At 39.9% G+C, this 15577-nt stretch overlaps 1 protein-coding gene across 1 annotated transcript; it reads left to right on the top strand.

Annotated features, from left to right (window-relative positions):
- Positions 1–332: 332 nt before the first annotated feature.
- Mettl3 (methyltransferase 3, N6-adenosine-methyltransferase complex catalytic subunit) lies at positions 333–15572 on the top strand. The gene is made up of 11 exons (XM_026414190.2): positions 333–570; positions 9100–9317; positions 9404–9808; positions 10878–11053; positions 11660–11876; positions 12095–12282; positions 12807–12845; positions 13011–13119; positions 13227–13292; positions 13609–13721; positions 14531–15572. The coding sequence occupies exons 1-11, from the start codon at positions 471–473 to the stop codon at positions 14640–14642; spliced, it is 1743 nt and encodes a 580-aa protein (XP_026269975.1). The 5' UTR covers positions 333–470; the 3' UTR covers positions 14643–15572.
- Positions 15573–15577: the final 5 nt, after the last annotated feature.

The following is a 15577-nucleotide window of genomic DNA, read 5'->3' as shown; positions in this document are numbered from 1 at the left end:
ACATAAACCTACCACACCTCCAATGAAAAAGGTGTTAGTACCAAACTGTAAAGGAACTAGTGGTTATTTTAAAAAGACGTAAGCGCAGTACTAACTGCGTTATCTTAGCCTATGTCCGCCCTCCGGACTCATTTCCTACTGTTCAACATGGCCGCATGCGCGTCTCTAAGCAACATGGCTGCTCTGCCAGGCACCAACATGGGAGGCACAGCTTCATGGCGCCCGGAAGCACAAAAGAGCCCTCACAAGGAATATATCTGCTATTCTGTCAACACCTAAAGTGGCTTTAATTACAACTTCCCCACCTGACCGCGAAACCGGAAGTGGCCTTTCGACTTGTGAATCTCCAGGGATTTGTTTCCGGTTAGTCTTCGGGTGTCCGCGTGAGAATTGAATGTATCTTCCAGCAAGGGCTGGGAGGTGCTAGTCCGCCGCGCCTGATTCGAGTGAGTCCGGGCTGCGAGACCAGGATGTCGGACACGTGGAGTTCTATCCAGGCCCACAAGAAGCAGTTGGACTCGCTTCGGGAGAGACTGCAGCGGAGGCGGAAACAGGACTCGGGGCACTTGGGTGAGGCGCGGGGCAGTCGGGGGCCAGGTTTGGCCAGGGAGGGAGGGAGAGGGCCCTGGAGAAAAACACAGCTCCGGAGTCAGCGTCCTTGCCCAGTGGCCGTTTCTCTGATGCCTCATACATTGGCATCCTTCTCTCCCCTTCAGCCACACAGACCGTCATTCTCCTGCAGGCAGTTCGCACTTCCTCTCCACCCCGGGCCTTGTTCCTCTAGCTAACAAACCGAACCGACGCGGGATATCTTCCCTCGTCCAACTTCCCACTCCTCTTAAGTCTGGAGAATATCGCCTTTGCGAGGTCCTTTAGTCTTCTGTCCCGCGTAGTACCAAGCCCCCCCTTTTGTTGCTACTATGGTGCTTTGTTCTTCCTTCGGTTATAGAGAGACTGCACGAAAGCGGTCGTTTCTTTTTAACCATAGGCACAGTGAGCAGGATTGAGCTCACTTTCATCCACTGTGCCCAGAGTTAAGTGGCCCGCACAGGGTACTCTCTCACTAGGTAGGTGTTGCTAAAAGAGTAGGGAAACTGACATTTACACAGCGAGCAAGAATCTGAAAACATTCAGTTTTTGGTTTTCAAAATTTCTCCTTTCCTGTTTATGACAGTCATGACTTGAAGTAACTGGAGATTTTCAAGTTCAACCCTAATTTTCTTCCATCCCCAGCGCAGACCTTAAATTACTTAAGGCAAATCAATTGCAGAGTTCTGTGAGGACAGTGAATTCATACCACCTTGTGGCAGTTTGTTCCATTTTCTATCAGTATTGTCAACTCCATCTTTAAATCTTGCTTTGAGTAGGTTCAAGTACTCATATTCTGCTACCTAGATCAGAAGATGTACTGGCAGGATTTTCACACCATGATTAATATTGCTCAATTAATTAATATTACAGTGTTTTCATGAGTCTAGTTAGATAAAAATAAGATGCTGCCCTCAAGGAGTTTAAAATATAGTTGAGAATCAAGGATAGATACTAATAAAAAGTCAGAAGCAAACATGCAATCCCAGCAAATCGGAAGGCAGAGGTAGAAAAATTGAAAATTCAAGGCCTGCCTGGACAATTTAGGGAGACCCTGACTTAAAAAATAAAAAGGGCTGGGGATGTAGCTCAGTGGTAGAGTGCCTCTGGGTTCTCTGTCTTGGTACTGGAAAAGTAAGAAACACAGTATCATATGTAAGATTCAAATGAATGGATCCAAGCTATACGGTTAAGAAAGAATAAGATCTAGTATAGACAGTGAAGCCATTATAGTGAAGTTGGCACTTCAGTTGGTTTTGGGCTATGTAGAACTTACATTTTTATTATTTATTTACTTACTTTTTTTGTGGTGATGCTGGGGATTGAACCCAGAGCCTTCCTTGTACATTCGAGGCAAACACTCTGCCAACTGAGCTATATCCCTTGTCCTTACTGTCTTATTTTTTAATAAAAAGTAAGAGGGCAGTATAGTAAAGGAAGAAGTGCAGACATAGGATGTGGGAATAAGTAGTAGTCAAGCTTTAGAGTAGTTACTGAATTCCCATGTTGGTATATAAACTTGAATATCTCTGACTGGTAAATCCAGTTTACTCTGTGTTTTGTTTTTTTCTTGTTTTTGTATTCATTGGTTTCCCATTTTAAAAAATCTTTTTCCTTTCTTTTTTTTTATTTATGATACTAAGGATTGTACCCAGGACCATTTTATCTCTAAACTATATCCTCAGCTACCTCCCCCCCTTTTTAAAAATATTTTTTGGTTATGAATGGACCTTTAATTTTTTTGTTTATATGTGGTGCTGAGAATCGAACCCAGTGCTTCACACATGCTAGGCAAGTGCTCTACCACTGAGCTACAACCCTTTTTATTTCTATTTTGAGACAGTGTCTTGCTAAGTTGCCTAGGCTGCCCTCTAACTGGCTGTCCTCCTGCCTCAGTCTGCCAAGTAGATGGAATTACAAGTGTTCACCACTTCTTAGGCTCCCTAGTTTCTTTTATCCATATTAATTTTATATAGAAAATGACGCTTAATTTTACATTTTTTGTTTTTGTTTTTGTACTGGAGATTGAACTCAGGTATTCAAACACTGAACCGCATCCCCAGCCCTATTTTGTATTTTATTTAGAGACAGGGTCACTGAGTTGCTTAGCACCTTGCTTTTGCTGAGGCTGATTTTGGAATTATGATCCTCCTGTCTCACCTACCGAGCCACTGGGATTACAAACGTGCCACCACACCTAGCTCCAGCTCTTTTTAATTTTACTTATTTATTTATTTTGATACTGGGAATTGAACCCAGGGGTACCTAACCACTGAGCCACACCCACAACCCTTTTTATTTTATATATATATAAAATATATATTTAGTTATAGTTGGACATAGTACCTTTATTTTATTTATTTATTTTTATTTGGTGCTGAGGATCGAACCCAGCACCTTGCATGTGCTAGGTGAGCCACAAATCCAGCCCCCTTTTTATTTTTTGAGACAGGGTCTTGCTAAGTTGCTTAGGGCCTCACTAAGTTGCTGAGGCTGGCCTCAAACTTCTGATTCTCCTGTTTTAGCCTCTCAGGTTGATGGGATTACAGGTGTGTGCCACCAAGCCTGGCCCTTAGCGCTGTTTTAAAACTATTTTGAAATAGGCCTTGAACTTGTGATACTCCTGCCTCAGCTTCCCAGGTAGCTGGGATTATAGGCATGTGCCACCATACCCTGCTATTATTTCCTGTGAGAAAATTTGCCCGACCACTTTAAAATTTTAACATGATGAGAAAATCATGTATGAGCAAACAGGGTTTCTGATATATATTTTATATATATATTTATATATTTTAAATCTTTATTTTATATTTATGTGGTGCTGAGGATTGAACCCAGTGCCTCATGCATGCTAGGCAAGCACTCTATCTCTGAGCCACAATCCCAGCCCAGGGTTTCTGTTATTCTAACATTCCCTTATTTACTAGTTGCATGCAAACTCACTTGTGTTGAAAAAAACACTTTGTAGAGAAACAGATTGTATGTAGGTGATGTATTAAATAAGTCAGAGAAACACCTGTTCTGTAGAGGGTTTTTGTGCCTGCCAAAGACCTTCAAGTGTTCATCAGGTATGCAGCACTGAGATGTAGGCTGTATGAGTGAGTTGCTTTATTAGCAGAAAAGAAGGGCTAATATTCCATTCTTGTTATAACTAGAAACTCAACAATTACCATACTGCATTTGGGCACTGTCAGTTAACTAACTTTTCAATTTAGGCATTTCTGTAAGAGGTAATACAGTCTTGTTTTGTCACCTCTCCATATTTTCCACTTAGAGAACCCATCACTATTTTAGTCCCCTGAGCCTCTTTTGCAGCATAGAAGAATGTGACAGCCTTGGGTAAGTACATTTCTTCTATGGATATTTACTAACTTTAGTATGAAATAATTTTTTTTTTTCATTCAGCAATAGCAGTTGGGAAAAGATACCTGAGAATTCAAGTAGTCAATTCTACAAAGTGACCTACAATGTTAATTTTTATAGACTATTAAATCAGTGTATTGTATTAATGTATTAATGTACTTTTTGTGTAGTTCTGTCTCTTTCATTTTTTTTGTGACAAGTCATCCTCTACTTGTGGTTTGTTTTATGGTTTTAATTGTTCTTCACCATACCTTTTTATGCTGTTTCTATTTCTAAATGCATACTCTTTAGATGAATGAATGATTCTTTTTTCTTTTTTTATTTTTTGCAGTGCTGGGGATCAAACCCAGGTCTTGATCATGCCAGATAAGTGCTCTACCACAGAGCTACATCCCCAGCCCTAGGTGGATGATTCTAATTGCTCCTAGTTATTTTAAATTATATTTTATTTTTCTTTTATATTAATCACATTTTGGTATCAACCAAACTTAGAGCCTTGGTACTTTCATCCAGTGCTAACCTGTTTAATCATTTTAAACTGTTTTCTCCCTTGAATGTAAATATTCTTTTTCAGAGGTAAATATTTTGACTTGTATATTCACCTTGTAGATTCCAAAAGAATTTTTTAAGTTGAAATTAAACAGATATTATTTCCTGACCCAGAACTTTGACCCATTTTGGGGGGTTGTATGGGAATACGTAGGGATGAAATATAAATTAATCAGTGTGTCACTGTCCTCTTTATTTTGATTATTCCAAAGTGTATATTTCTTTGGTTTTTAGGATTTTTAGGAAAACATTGTGGAACACAACTTTATTAGTTTATTAATCACAGTTGGTTCATATAATATGTAACCAAAAGCTTGATAAAATTTAGATTATTCAGTTCTCTCACAGGAACTAAAAAATTTTCCTAACAATTGTGGCTTTGTAGTATTACTGAAATCTAATATTCAAGTAGTTATTTACTGAGCTCTATGTTTAAAGACAGGGATTTTAAAAAATGAACTAAAATACATCCGTATCATTAATGAATATAAAATATTATGAGCAAAGACTCATTGAAAGACTACTGTTAGCTTTGCATTTGTAATAGTATGTTTTGTAACTCTAAATAAATATTGGACACACACTACTTTATAAGGAAAAGAGATGAGGCTGGGCATGGTGGGATATGCCTGTAATTGACATATCTCATAATTGAAAACTTGGAACCAATTGGTTAAGATGCAGATACACAGATGTTCCAGCCAATAACCTGTGCTTTGCTATTTGATATTCCAGTCTCCAAAATTGTGAGCAATAAACCTCTTTCCCTCCATCCCTCTCTCCCTTCCTTCCTATCTTCCCTTCTCTAAAACTGTGAGCTAAATAATTTCTCCTTCTTCAGCACTAGGAATTGAACATGGGCATTCTACCTTTGGACAATACCACCAGGCCTTTTAATCTTTTATTTTGAGACAGAGTCTAAGTTGCTGATATTGGCTTCAGACTTGCAATCCTCCTGCCTCAGCCTTCCAAGTCACCTGGATTACAGACACACACCATCATGCCTGGCTATCATTTCTTTCTTTTTGTGGGGAGAGGTTAGTAGGGATTGAACCCAGTGCGCTTTACCACTGAACTATATCCCCGAGTCCTTTTTTTTTTTTTTTTTTTTTAGTATTTATTTTTGCTGTACACAATACCTTTATTTTGTTTATTTATTTTTATGTGGTGTTGAGGATTGAACACAGGGCCTCACGCATGTCAGGCGAGCGCTCTACTGATGAGCCACAACCCCAGCCCTATCCCGAGTCCTTTTTATTATTTTATTCTTCCTTTTTTTTCCCTTTTGTTTTAAGTCACCTCCTTCCCCAACCCTCTGAGTTATACTGGTGCTCCAACCTCACATATTTCCCTAAAGCTTGGGACTTTTAGGCCCTGTCTACCGGTCTTCTGTTTATTTGCCTTCCACCACCCAGTGGGTGAGCCACAGGCAAGATTCAAGGGCCTAAGTCTGGCTCTCCAGAGAGTACTGTAGGCTGCTCCCCGACTTCCCAGAAATCACCGAGTTGCAACTGAATCTCTCAGGCACCATTGGTTCCTGTTCTGTCATAACCACAGTGATCTGAGTTCAGAACAAGTGATCAGATCTATTAAAACCATTTGATGGACCTTGTCTTATTCCCAGGGCCTTTGCTTGCTTCCTTAGGGCAGTCTCCATACTAGCAATGGTGCATTTGTCCTTGGGATTTCTGGCACCTGTTTCTTTTCCCCTACTCCTCAGCCATAGACTTTAGGCCAGGTTTTGCTCTCCCGTAGCCTCTGGCTCTCAAGGGCCCAACAGACAGTGATTTTGAAAGAAAGTGGGCACAATCCCAGCAATTTGAGAGGCTGAGGCAGGAAAATTTCAAGTTTGAGGCCAGCCTCAGCAACTTAATGAGATCCTATCTCAAAAATTTAAAAAGGGCTGGGGCTGGGGTTGTGACTCAGTGGCAGAGCACTTACTTAGCATGTGTGAGGCACTGGGTTCAGTTCTCAGCATTGCATATAAATAAATAAAGGCCTGTTTACAACTAAAACAAGTCCAAAAAAAAAATTAAAAAGGGCTGGGCATATGGCTCAGTGGCAAAGTGTCCCTGGGTTCAGTCTTCAATACCAAAAAAAAAAGAAAGAAAGTGGAGTCAGAGTCCACAAACCCACCAGGGTCACTCATAGCAGGGGGAATGGAAAGAGTAGCAGAGTTAGCCCTGGGCTGCTGCCCTGGCTGCCAGAAGCCAGCATGACCTGTTAATCCCTTAATTTTTATTTTGAGACAGGTTCTCACTAAATTGCTGGTGCTGTCCACCTCCTGGCTACCATTTCTTTATAATGAATACTTTCAAAATTCTTTTTTTCTAGCTTTTATGAAGCATATTTTATTCATTAACTATAGTTGGATATTTGGTTACTTCCATCTTTTGGCTATGGTAAACAGTGCTGCTTTGAATCAGGGGGTATGAATATTTCTTCAAATTCCTACTTTAAGTTTGGGGGGTAGGTATCCAGAAAAAGTGGATTTGCTAGATCAAATGGTAATTACATTTTTAAATTTTTTGAGTAATCACTATGCTATTTTCCACAGCATATTTTATATTCTCACTAATAGTGCACAAGAGGCCAGGTGTGGTTGTGCATATCTGTAATCCCAGTGACTTGGGAGGTTGAGGCAGGAGGATTGCAAGTTCAAGGCCAACCTGAGCAACTTAGTTAGACCCTGTCTCAAAATAAAAAATTTTAAAAAGGACTGGGATAACTCAGTGGTAGAGCACCCCTGGGTTCAAAACTCTGGCACCAAAAAAACTTGAGGAAAGAAAGCTAAATCCTGGGCACAGATGTGTACACACACCTCAGTGGTAGAGCACCCGTGGGTTCAGAACTCTGGCACCAAAAAACTTGAGGAAAGAAAGCTAAATCCTGGGCACAGATGTGTACACCTGTTATCCCAGTGACTCAGGAAATCAAGGCAGGAGGCTCCTGAGTTCAAGATCCTTGCTGCAAGGTGGCACGTGCCTGTAATCCCAGCAGCTCTGTAATCCCAGCAGCTCTATAATCCCAAAGGTTTGGGGCTGAGGCAGGAGGAGCACGAGTTCAAAGCCAGGCTTAGCAATTTAATGAGGCACTTAGCAACTCCGTGAGACTCTGTCTCTAATAAAATATAAAAAAATGGGCTGAGGATGTGGCTCAGCGGTTAAGCATCCCTGGGTTCAACGCCCAGTACCAAAAAAAAAAAAAAGGAACCCAAGAGGATTGGGATGGGGGGCAAGGTCAGCATTTGGTCCTAGACTAACTTTTTACTGTACTTCTACCATAGGAATATTTTAATTCAAATTTAAATTTATTAGACTTGTAGGATCTTTGGATTACAAGAAACTAATAATCACCAGTGTAATTCTGTCCAGTGAAGGAATTTTGTTTATACTCTGTTAAGTGTGCTAATAGCAATTGTCACTTACATTTCTTACATATATTTTTTAGCTTAGGTCAGTTATTCTGAAACTCTTTTCTCATCCAGACCTTCAAAGTGCTTCTGTGACCCTTCCATGTATACAGCACCTCTTTGACAAAACAAAACAAGGAATTTAGTTCTGTTTGCAAAAGTTCCAGTCTAAGATTCAGCAGAACATAAAGGAATCATAAGCAAGGTGAAGAAAGTTCTATCAATTACTTGACAGTTGCAGCTGATACTGAATTGTGGCATCTTGTTTTTCAAATAGAGTACAACTTTTTTTAACCTTATTTTTTTTTTTATAAAATGTAACTGTTCTAGGAAAGTGTTGTAGTTCAACTCCAATTTTTTTGGAAATTATGAGTTAAATTTTACCAAATTCAGTTAAATCCATAAAAAATTAAAAGTCCTGCCTGAAAAAGATAATCTGTTAGCAGTTTATATTGTTGAAAGTATTTTTGACTTTTATTAAAATTTAGATTGTGGAGCTGGTTGTGGTGACACATGCCTCTAATCCCAGGCTGAGGTAGGAGGATCACAGGTTCAAGGCTAGCCTGGGCAATTTTGTGAGGCCTTAAGCAATATAGCAAGATCTTATCTCAGAAAAAAAAAAAATTATAGATTGTGGAACTGGGTACAGTAGAGCATACCTGTAATCCCAACAACTCAGGAAGCTGTCAAAAGATTGCAAGTTTAAGGTTAGCCTGGGAAAGCTGGTGAGACCCTTTCTCAAAATAAATACAGAAGGGGCTGGGGATATAGCTCAGTTGGTAGAGTGCTTTCTTTGCATACACAAGGCCCTGAGTTCAATCCCCAGTACCACAAAAAATAAACAAACAAACAATACAAAGGGCTAGGGATATAGTTCAGTGCCCCTCAGCACTCAATTTCTAATAATTCTAATTTACTTCCCTTGAAGCATAGCAAGGGTAAAGAATTAGGAAAATAGTTCTTATTCAACAGAGAAAGTGTAGGGGATTTCCTGAAAAAATCCAGGATTATTTTGACAAAGTAGTGAATGCTCAAGTATGAAGGGTAATCTAGTGCTAAAGCTGGTCTGAGAATTTTCTGCATGAAATGAAAGATATGTATGCTGGGAATGGTAGCAAATTTGACTCCTGAAGAATTCATGGACTGCAGTAGTTATTGTTTTTATTTGTACTTTTCTTCACTTTTAGATCTACGTAATCCAGAGGCAGCACTGTCCCCAACCTTCCGTAGTGATAGTCCAGTGCCTACTGCACCCACCTCTGGTGGTCCTAAGCCAAGCACAGCTTCAGCAGTTCCTGAATTAGCTACAGACCCCGAGTTGGAGAAGAAGTTGTTACATCACCTCTCTGATCTCACCTTAACATTGCCCACTGATGCTGTATCCATTCGTCTTGCCATCTCCACGGTAATGACTTAATACAACTGGAATATACCACTTATTTCCTGTTCATGGTCAGTGTGTAATTGCCCTCTTCTCCCTTCCTACTCTAGCCAGATGCCCCTGCCACTCAAGATGGGGTGGAAAGCCTCCTACAGAAGTTTGCAGCTCAGGAGTTGATTGAGGTGAAACGAGGTCTCCTACAAGATGATGCACATCCCACTCTTGTGACCTATGCTGACCATTCCAAGCTGTCTGCCATGATGGTTGCTGTGGCAGAAAAGAAAGGCCCTGGGGAGGTAGCAGGGACTATTGCAGGGCAGAAGCGGCGTGCAGAACAGGACTCTGCTACAACAGCTGCCTTTGCCAGCTCTTTAGCCTCTGGCCTGACCTCTTCAGCATCAGAACCAGCCAAGGAGTCAGCCAAGAAATCAAGAAAACATGCTGCCTCAGATGTTGATCTGGAGATAGAAAGTCTTTTAAACCAACAGTCTACTAAGGAACAACAGAGCAAAAAGGTAGGAGTCTTATTAAAGTACTCTTACAATATGCTCTGAATTATATATAGCTTTGAATGAGCAGGATTTACTCCTACAGAAAGGTTCAGTCAGAATTGAGGATTGAGAGTAGTGGTTTTCAACTAAGGATGGTTTTACCCCATCCTCACCCCCCACCAAAAACATTGACAATATTTGGAGATATTTTTGTAATCACAACATGAGAGTGTGCTACTGGCTTCTGGAAGGTTGAGGCCAGTGATGTTGCTAAATATGCTACAGTGCATAGTAGGACAACCCCCTGCAATAAAGAACTGCTTGGCACAAAATGTCATTGATGCCAAGTCAAGAAACCCTGATTTAGAGAATCTGTAATTGCATCTGTTTGGATCATTAGATCAAGAGACAAGGAATCCAAATATATGAATATTGGATGATATTCATTGGACCAGCAATTACAGAAATTGATTAAAACAGTGCAAAGTAGCAGTATAGCAATTTTGAGTTCTCATCTGTTTACTACTTCTAGTTGTATGAGTTTGAACAAGTTAACTTCTCTTAAGCCTTAGTTCTCTTATCTGTAAAATGAAGATAACCACAGTACCCCCCTTTTTTAGTACTGTTGAATTGATTAGGAGTAAACAGTATAGTATTAGCATTATGTCTTGGCTCAGTACTCAATAAGTACAAGTGTTTGAGTTTTTGTTTTCCTGTGGAAAACAAGTTTAGCTTAATGCTTAGCAGTAGGAATCAAGCTTTTTGTATTTAAAAAAAATTTTAAGATATTGATGGACCTTTATTTTATTCATTTATTTGTATGTGGTGCTGAGAATCGAACCCAGTGCCTCACACATGCTAGGCAAGTGCTCTACCACTGAGCCACAACCCCAGCCTACCCCCCTTGTAGTTTTACTGTATCCTAAATGCAGGTTTGAGGAAGAACTGAACCCATGACAGATCTCTTATCCCAGAGCTCAACTTTTCCTAGGTTATTAGCTCATTTATCCTTTAAGACATCAACATCAAATAGAATTTTTTAAGAGTTGATTTGACTTACAGACTCTTATGACTAAGACTGCTTCTGTTATAGGTCAGTCAGGAGATCCTAGAGCTATTAAATACTACAACAGCGAAGGAACAGTCCATTGTTGAAAAGTTTCGTTCACGAGGTCGGGCCCAAGTACAAGAATTTTGTGACTATGGGACCAAGGAAGAGTGCATGAAAGCCAGTGATGCTGATCGACCTTGTCGCAAGCTGCATTTCAGGTCTCTTGGGAGGGAATGAGGAGGGATGGATTTTCCACAAGGAGTCATTCCTTTTCAACATATTCCTTGTCTTTGGGTTTATCAGTAGTCTTATGGTTTCTGGTTTGTCTAAGTCCTCCAGACTCTTAAGGTATTACTTTCAGAAGTGGCATGATGTGGATATAGACTATATACTCCCAAATAGATGGGAAATTTTTTAAGTGCCCCCTTTTAGCAAGGCATCTCTTTGTCTCTTGACCCACAAAATTAGTTTCTGAAAGGAGGATGATCACAGGAGAAATGGGAACCTAGGGTCTTAAACCAGTGTTTTATTCTGCTCTATAACAAGCCAAGTCCTTTTTGGACTGTTTTCCTTCATAAAGTAGGAGAAGGAAGCTGAGTTCTTGTTCAGAGAGGGATTATAATTATTCTTTAGTGTGAATTATGGATTTCCATGTCATCTGCCTCTACTCTTTAAGTCTTGGAGGAATCTCTAAAACTAGAGAAAATTAGGGAAGTGTTTTTTTGTTTTTTTTTTTAAAGCAAGATTTGGTATAACTTGGAACTTTAACTGTGGTTCTACTTCTGGAGTACCATCTTGATTATTTCCCCTTTTTATTTCCCCAGGCGAATTATCAATAAACACACTGATGAATCTTTAGGTGATTGCTCTTTCCTTAACACATGTTTCCACATGGATACCTGTAAATATGTTCACTATGAAATTGATGCTTGCGTGGATCCTGAGGGTCCTGGCAGCAAGGACCATACACCAAGCCAGGAGTTTGCTCTTACACAGAGTGTTGGAGGTGACTCCAGTGCAGATCGACTCTTTCCACCTCAGGTATTTGCATGCTTAGAAAACTCATTTTGACTTAATGGACTTCTGTCTCAATAGTACAGTCATACATGTAGGAAAGAGGGCATAATTTAGCAACTTGTCTTGCTGGTTGGGAATGAAGTGGGATAGATATAAGGGAGTAGAAAATCAAATGGAAAAGGGATGGGACCATGAATTTAAGAGTGAAGGAAGGGAAGATGACCAAATGCCACCTCACGCAGTGGATCTGTTGTGATATCCGTTACCTGGACGTCAGTATCTTGGGCAAGTTTGCAGTTGTGATGGCTGACCCACCCTGGGATATTCACATGGAGCTGCCCTATGGGACCCTGACAGATGATGAGATGCGCAGGCTCAACATTCCAGTACTGCAGGATGATGGCTTTCTCTTCCTCTGGGTCACAGGCAGGTAATACAGCTCAAAGACATGTAGTTATGAGCAGATATAGTACGGTGAGTACTGGGTTTCCTAGCCCTGCTATTAAATATATGACTGACTTAGACCTTCTTAAGACTTATTTATTTATAACACAAATGATACTATGAATCATTTAACTCTGAATTTGCACCTTGAGAAAGGTAATGTCTTATGAGTACTTTTACTGTTTCATTCTTGGATCCACCTTGTTGCTCAGATGGTATCTGTAGCTTGCATGTAAACAGTTCACTGAAAATCTACTGGGGGAAAAAAAAGGTTTTTTGTTTTTTTCAGAATAAGGATGCTTTACCATCGTGTTACATTCCCAGCCTTTTAATTTATTTTCCAAGACCGGATCTTGCTAAGTTGTGGTCCTTCTGCCTCAGCCTCCCAAGTTGGTGGGATCATAGGCATGCAGCACCATGCCCAGCAAAAAAATTTCTGATCTTAATAAGATATTTTGAAGGGAGAGAAAAATCAGGGCATACAAGTAATTAATCTTTATTTCTTTTTAGAGCCATGGAGTTGGGCAGAGAATGTCTTAACCTCTGGGGGTAAGTAGCAATTGTGTTGCTTTAAGGGAAATTAATACTTGTTATGTTGTGAGGTAATGTGTTCCCTGCTCCCCAGAATATAGCTGATTCCTTGCCTTTATAGATAATACTGTCCTTAAAACTATAAAAGTCTGGTTAAAACTTTAGTTGTCTTATGCCTCACAGTTATGAACGGGTAGATGAAATTATCTGGGTGAAGACAAATCAACTGCAGCGCATCATTCGGACTGGCCGTACAGGTCACTGGTTGAACCATGGGAAGGAGCACTGCTTGGTGAGCAGCAGTAGGGTCCTATTCAATAAGAGGAATTGATTTTCTCTATAGAGAAAAAGTTGAAAAATGTAATTTCATAAGGTAATCCTGTTCTCTGTGGTGAGCAGGTTGGTGTCAAAGGAAATCCTCAAGGCTTCAACCAGGGTCTGGATTGCGATGTGATCGTAGCTGAGGTATGTGCTTCCTGAGGCATCCACATCTTTCACATTTACATTATCATTCATGTCAGGTGTATTTTCATCCTAAATTTTTCTCATATGGATCATAAACATGACAGTGCTAGAACTACAATCTTGGGTAACTTAAAAAGTAGCTATTGATGTCTTTATTTTTATTTATTTTTTTAAAAATATTTATTTATTAGTTATTGGCGGACACAACATCCTTGTTTGTATGTGGTGCTGGAGGATCGAACCCAGGCCGCACGCATACCAGGCGAGCGCGCTACCGCTTGAGCCACATCCCCAGCCCAATGTCTTTATTTTTTAGGTTCGTTCCACTAGTCATAAACCAGATGAAATTTATGGCATGATTGAGAGATTGTCCCCTGGCACTCGAAAGATTGAGTTATTTGGACGGCCACACAATGTGCAACCCAACTGGTAAGATGACTGGAGAACAAGCTAGCCCCCAAGGTGCATACTGTTTATAAAGAAGGACAGAAATCAACGTGAGCTTCACATCCATTCTGGTAGTCCGTAATGGGCTTCAAAGGATTTAAGTAGCTTAAGCTTGTACTCTAATACTAACTGGACCCAACAGTTTCTAGGACCCAAGGCACTATTCTCTCCACTCACAGTGCTTGAATCTGTTTCTATGTGCTGTATTAAATCTGCCCCCTGGTGGCTACTAAGAATCTATTCACTCTGTCAACAGTAGTAATATCTTCTATTCCTTTAAAAAACATGCTGTTTGTGTTTTATTTACCCAAGGAGTACTCACTGGCAGCAGCAACTTTGTGAAGCAAGCTTGGCTAGGCATCAGTTAGTAACCCTTTGATAATACACATCCTGCTTTTATTTGTTTATTTATTTGGGGGGTACCTGGGATTGAACTCAGGGACTGAGCCACGACCCCAGCCCTTTTTTTTTTGTATTTTACTTAGAGACAGGGTCTCATTGAGTTGCTTAGTGCCTCATAGCTGCTGTGGCTGGCTTTGAACTCATGATCCTCCTGTCTCAGCCTCCCAAGCTGCTGGGATTACAAGCGTGCACCACCATACCCGGCACATCCCCCGTTTTAACATCAGTATCTGTGCCAATACTTAACTAGTCATACTACCATATGTTCTTCTGGTGTTATGGTCTTTTAAAATGAACTGACATGGGATAAAAGGCAGTCTTAATAAAACATCTGCATCTTTTAATAATAAAGCCCTTTAATTCCAGGATTTCTGTTTGACATGTTTCAGGATCACCCTTGGAAACCAACTGGATGGGATCCACCTACTAGACCCAGACGTGGTTGCACGGTTCAAGCAAAGGTATCCAGATGGTATCATCTCTAAACCTAAGAATTTATAGAAGCACTTGCTTACAAGGTTAAGCACCCAGAGCCATGACCTTGTAGGCTACACCTGAAGAATTGTATTTGTACAATAGCTTTTCCTCTTATTTAAATAAAGGTTTGTATTATAATTAGGATTTTGAGGTGAAATTCTGGCTTTATTACTTAACAGCGTGTGTTCTTGTACAAGCTCATATCTCAAGTATAATTTCTTCTAAGTGAAATAGGAATGTTATCTATCTCATTAGGTGATTGTAAGGGTTTTAAACTTAAACTGATTGCATGGAAAGCACAGACATGTTGATCATTAAGCAACAAGGTCTGTACAGAATCAAAGTGATTAGCAATTAGTGATTCTTATCCAACCATGGTTAAATAAGGAGGTTCTCTAGGAAAGTATTTTTCAAGTTAAATAAATTTGAGTTTACTTAAGACCATCACCACTAGGGCTGTTATGCTCTAAACTTTTACTTATTGTTATAATTGTGTAGTTTTGCTCATCTATTATTCTATAGTTTATTTCCAAGAAAAATCAAGTAAGCTCATCTTAGGAAGTGCCAAGAGTATACAGAGAATTGACCTGCATTATGCAAATGAAAACACTGCTGTTCTAACTTTTATCCGATAATAGAACTTTTTAAAAAAGGCTTTGGTGAAGCCTCTTATGATAATTTAAGGGTGGGGTCTCCCTATTCAGGTTTTGATAACAAGTCAGATGAGGAAGGCTGTTGACTGCAGAAAAGTTATTTGTAAAGAAAAATAAACTCTTGGGTGATGCCATTTTCTCTATAGCTCAATGTGCCTACTGTGCTGAAAACCTTTGTCAAAGCAGTGTAATGATATATTAGTAATGCTATCTCTTATTCATCCCCTGCTTTTTGGGGGAATGCTGAGGATTGAACCTCTCTACTACTGAGCTTTTCCCCTAATCCCTCTTAAAATGAATGCACAC

This window comes from Urocitellus parryii, chromosome 6, assembly GCF_045843805.1.
Source record: "Urocitellus parryii isolate mUroPar1 chromosome 6, mUroPar1.hap1, whole genome shotgun sequence".
NCBI classification, from domain to species: Eukaryota; Metazoa; Chordata; class Mammalia; order Rodentia; family Sciuridae; genus Urocitellus; species Urocitellus parryii.
Note: the sequence above shows the minus strand (reverse complement) of the source record. Positions and strands in the feature narration are given on the sequence as shown.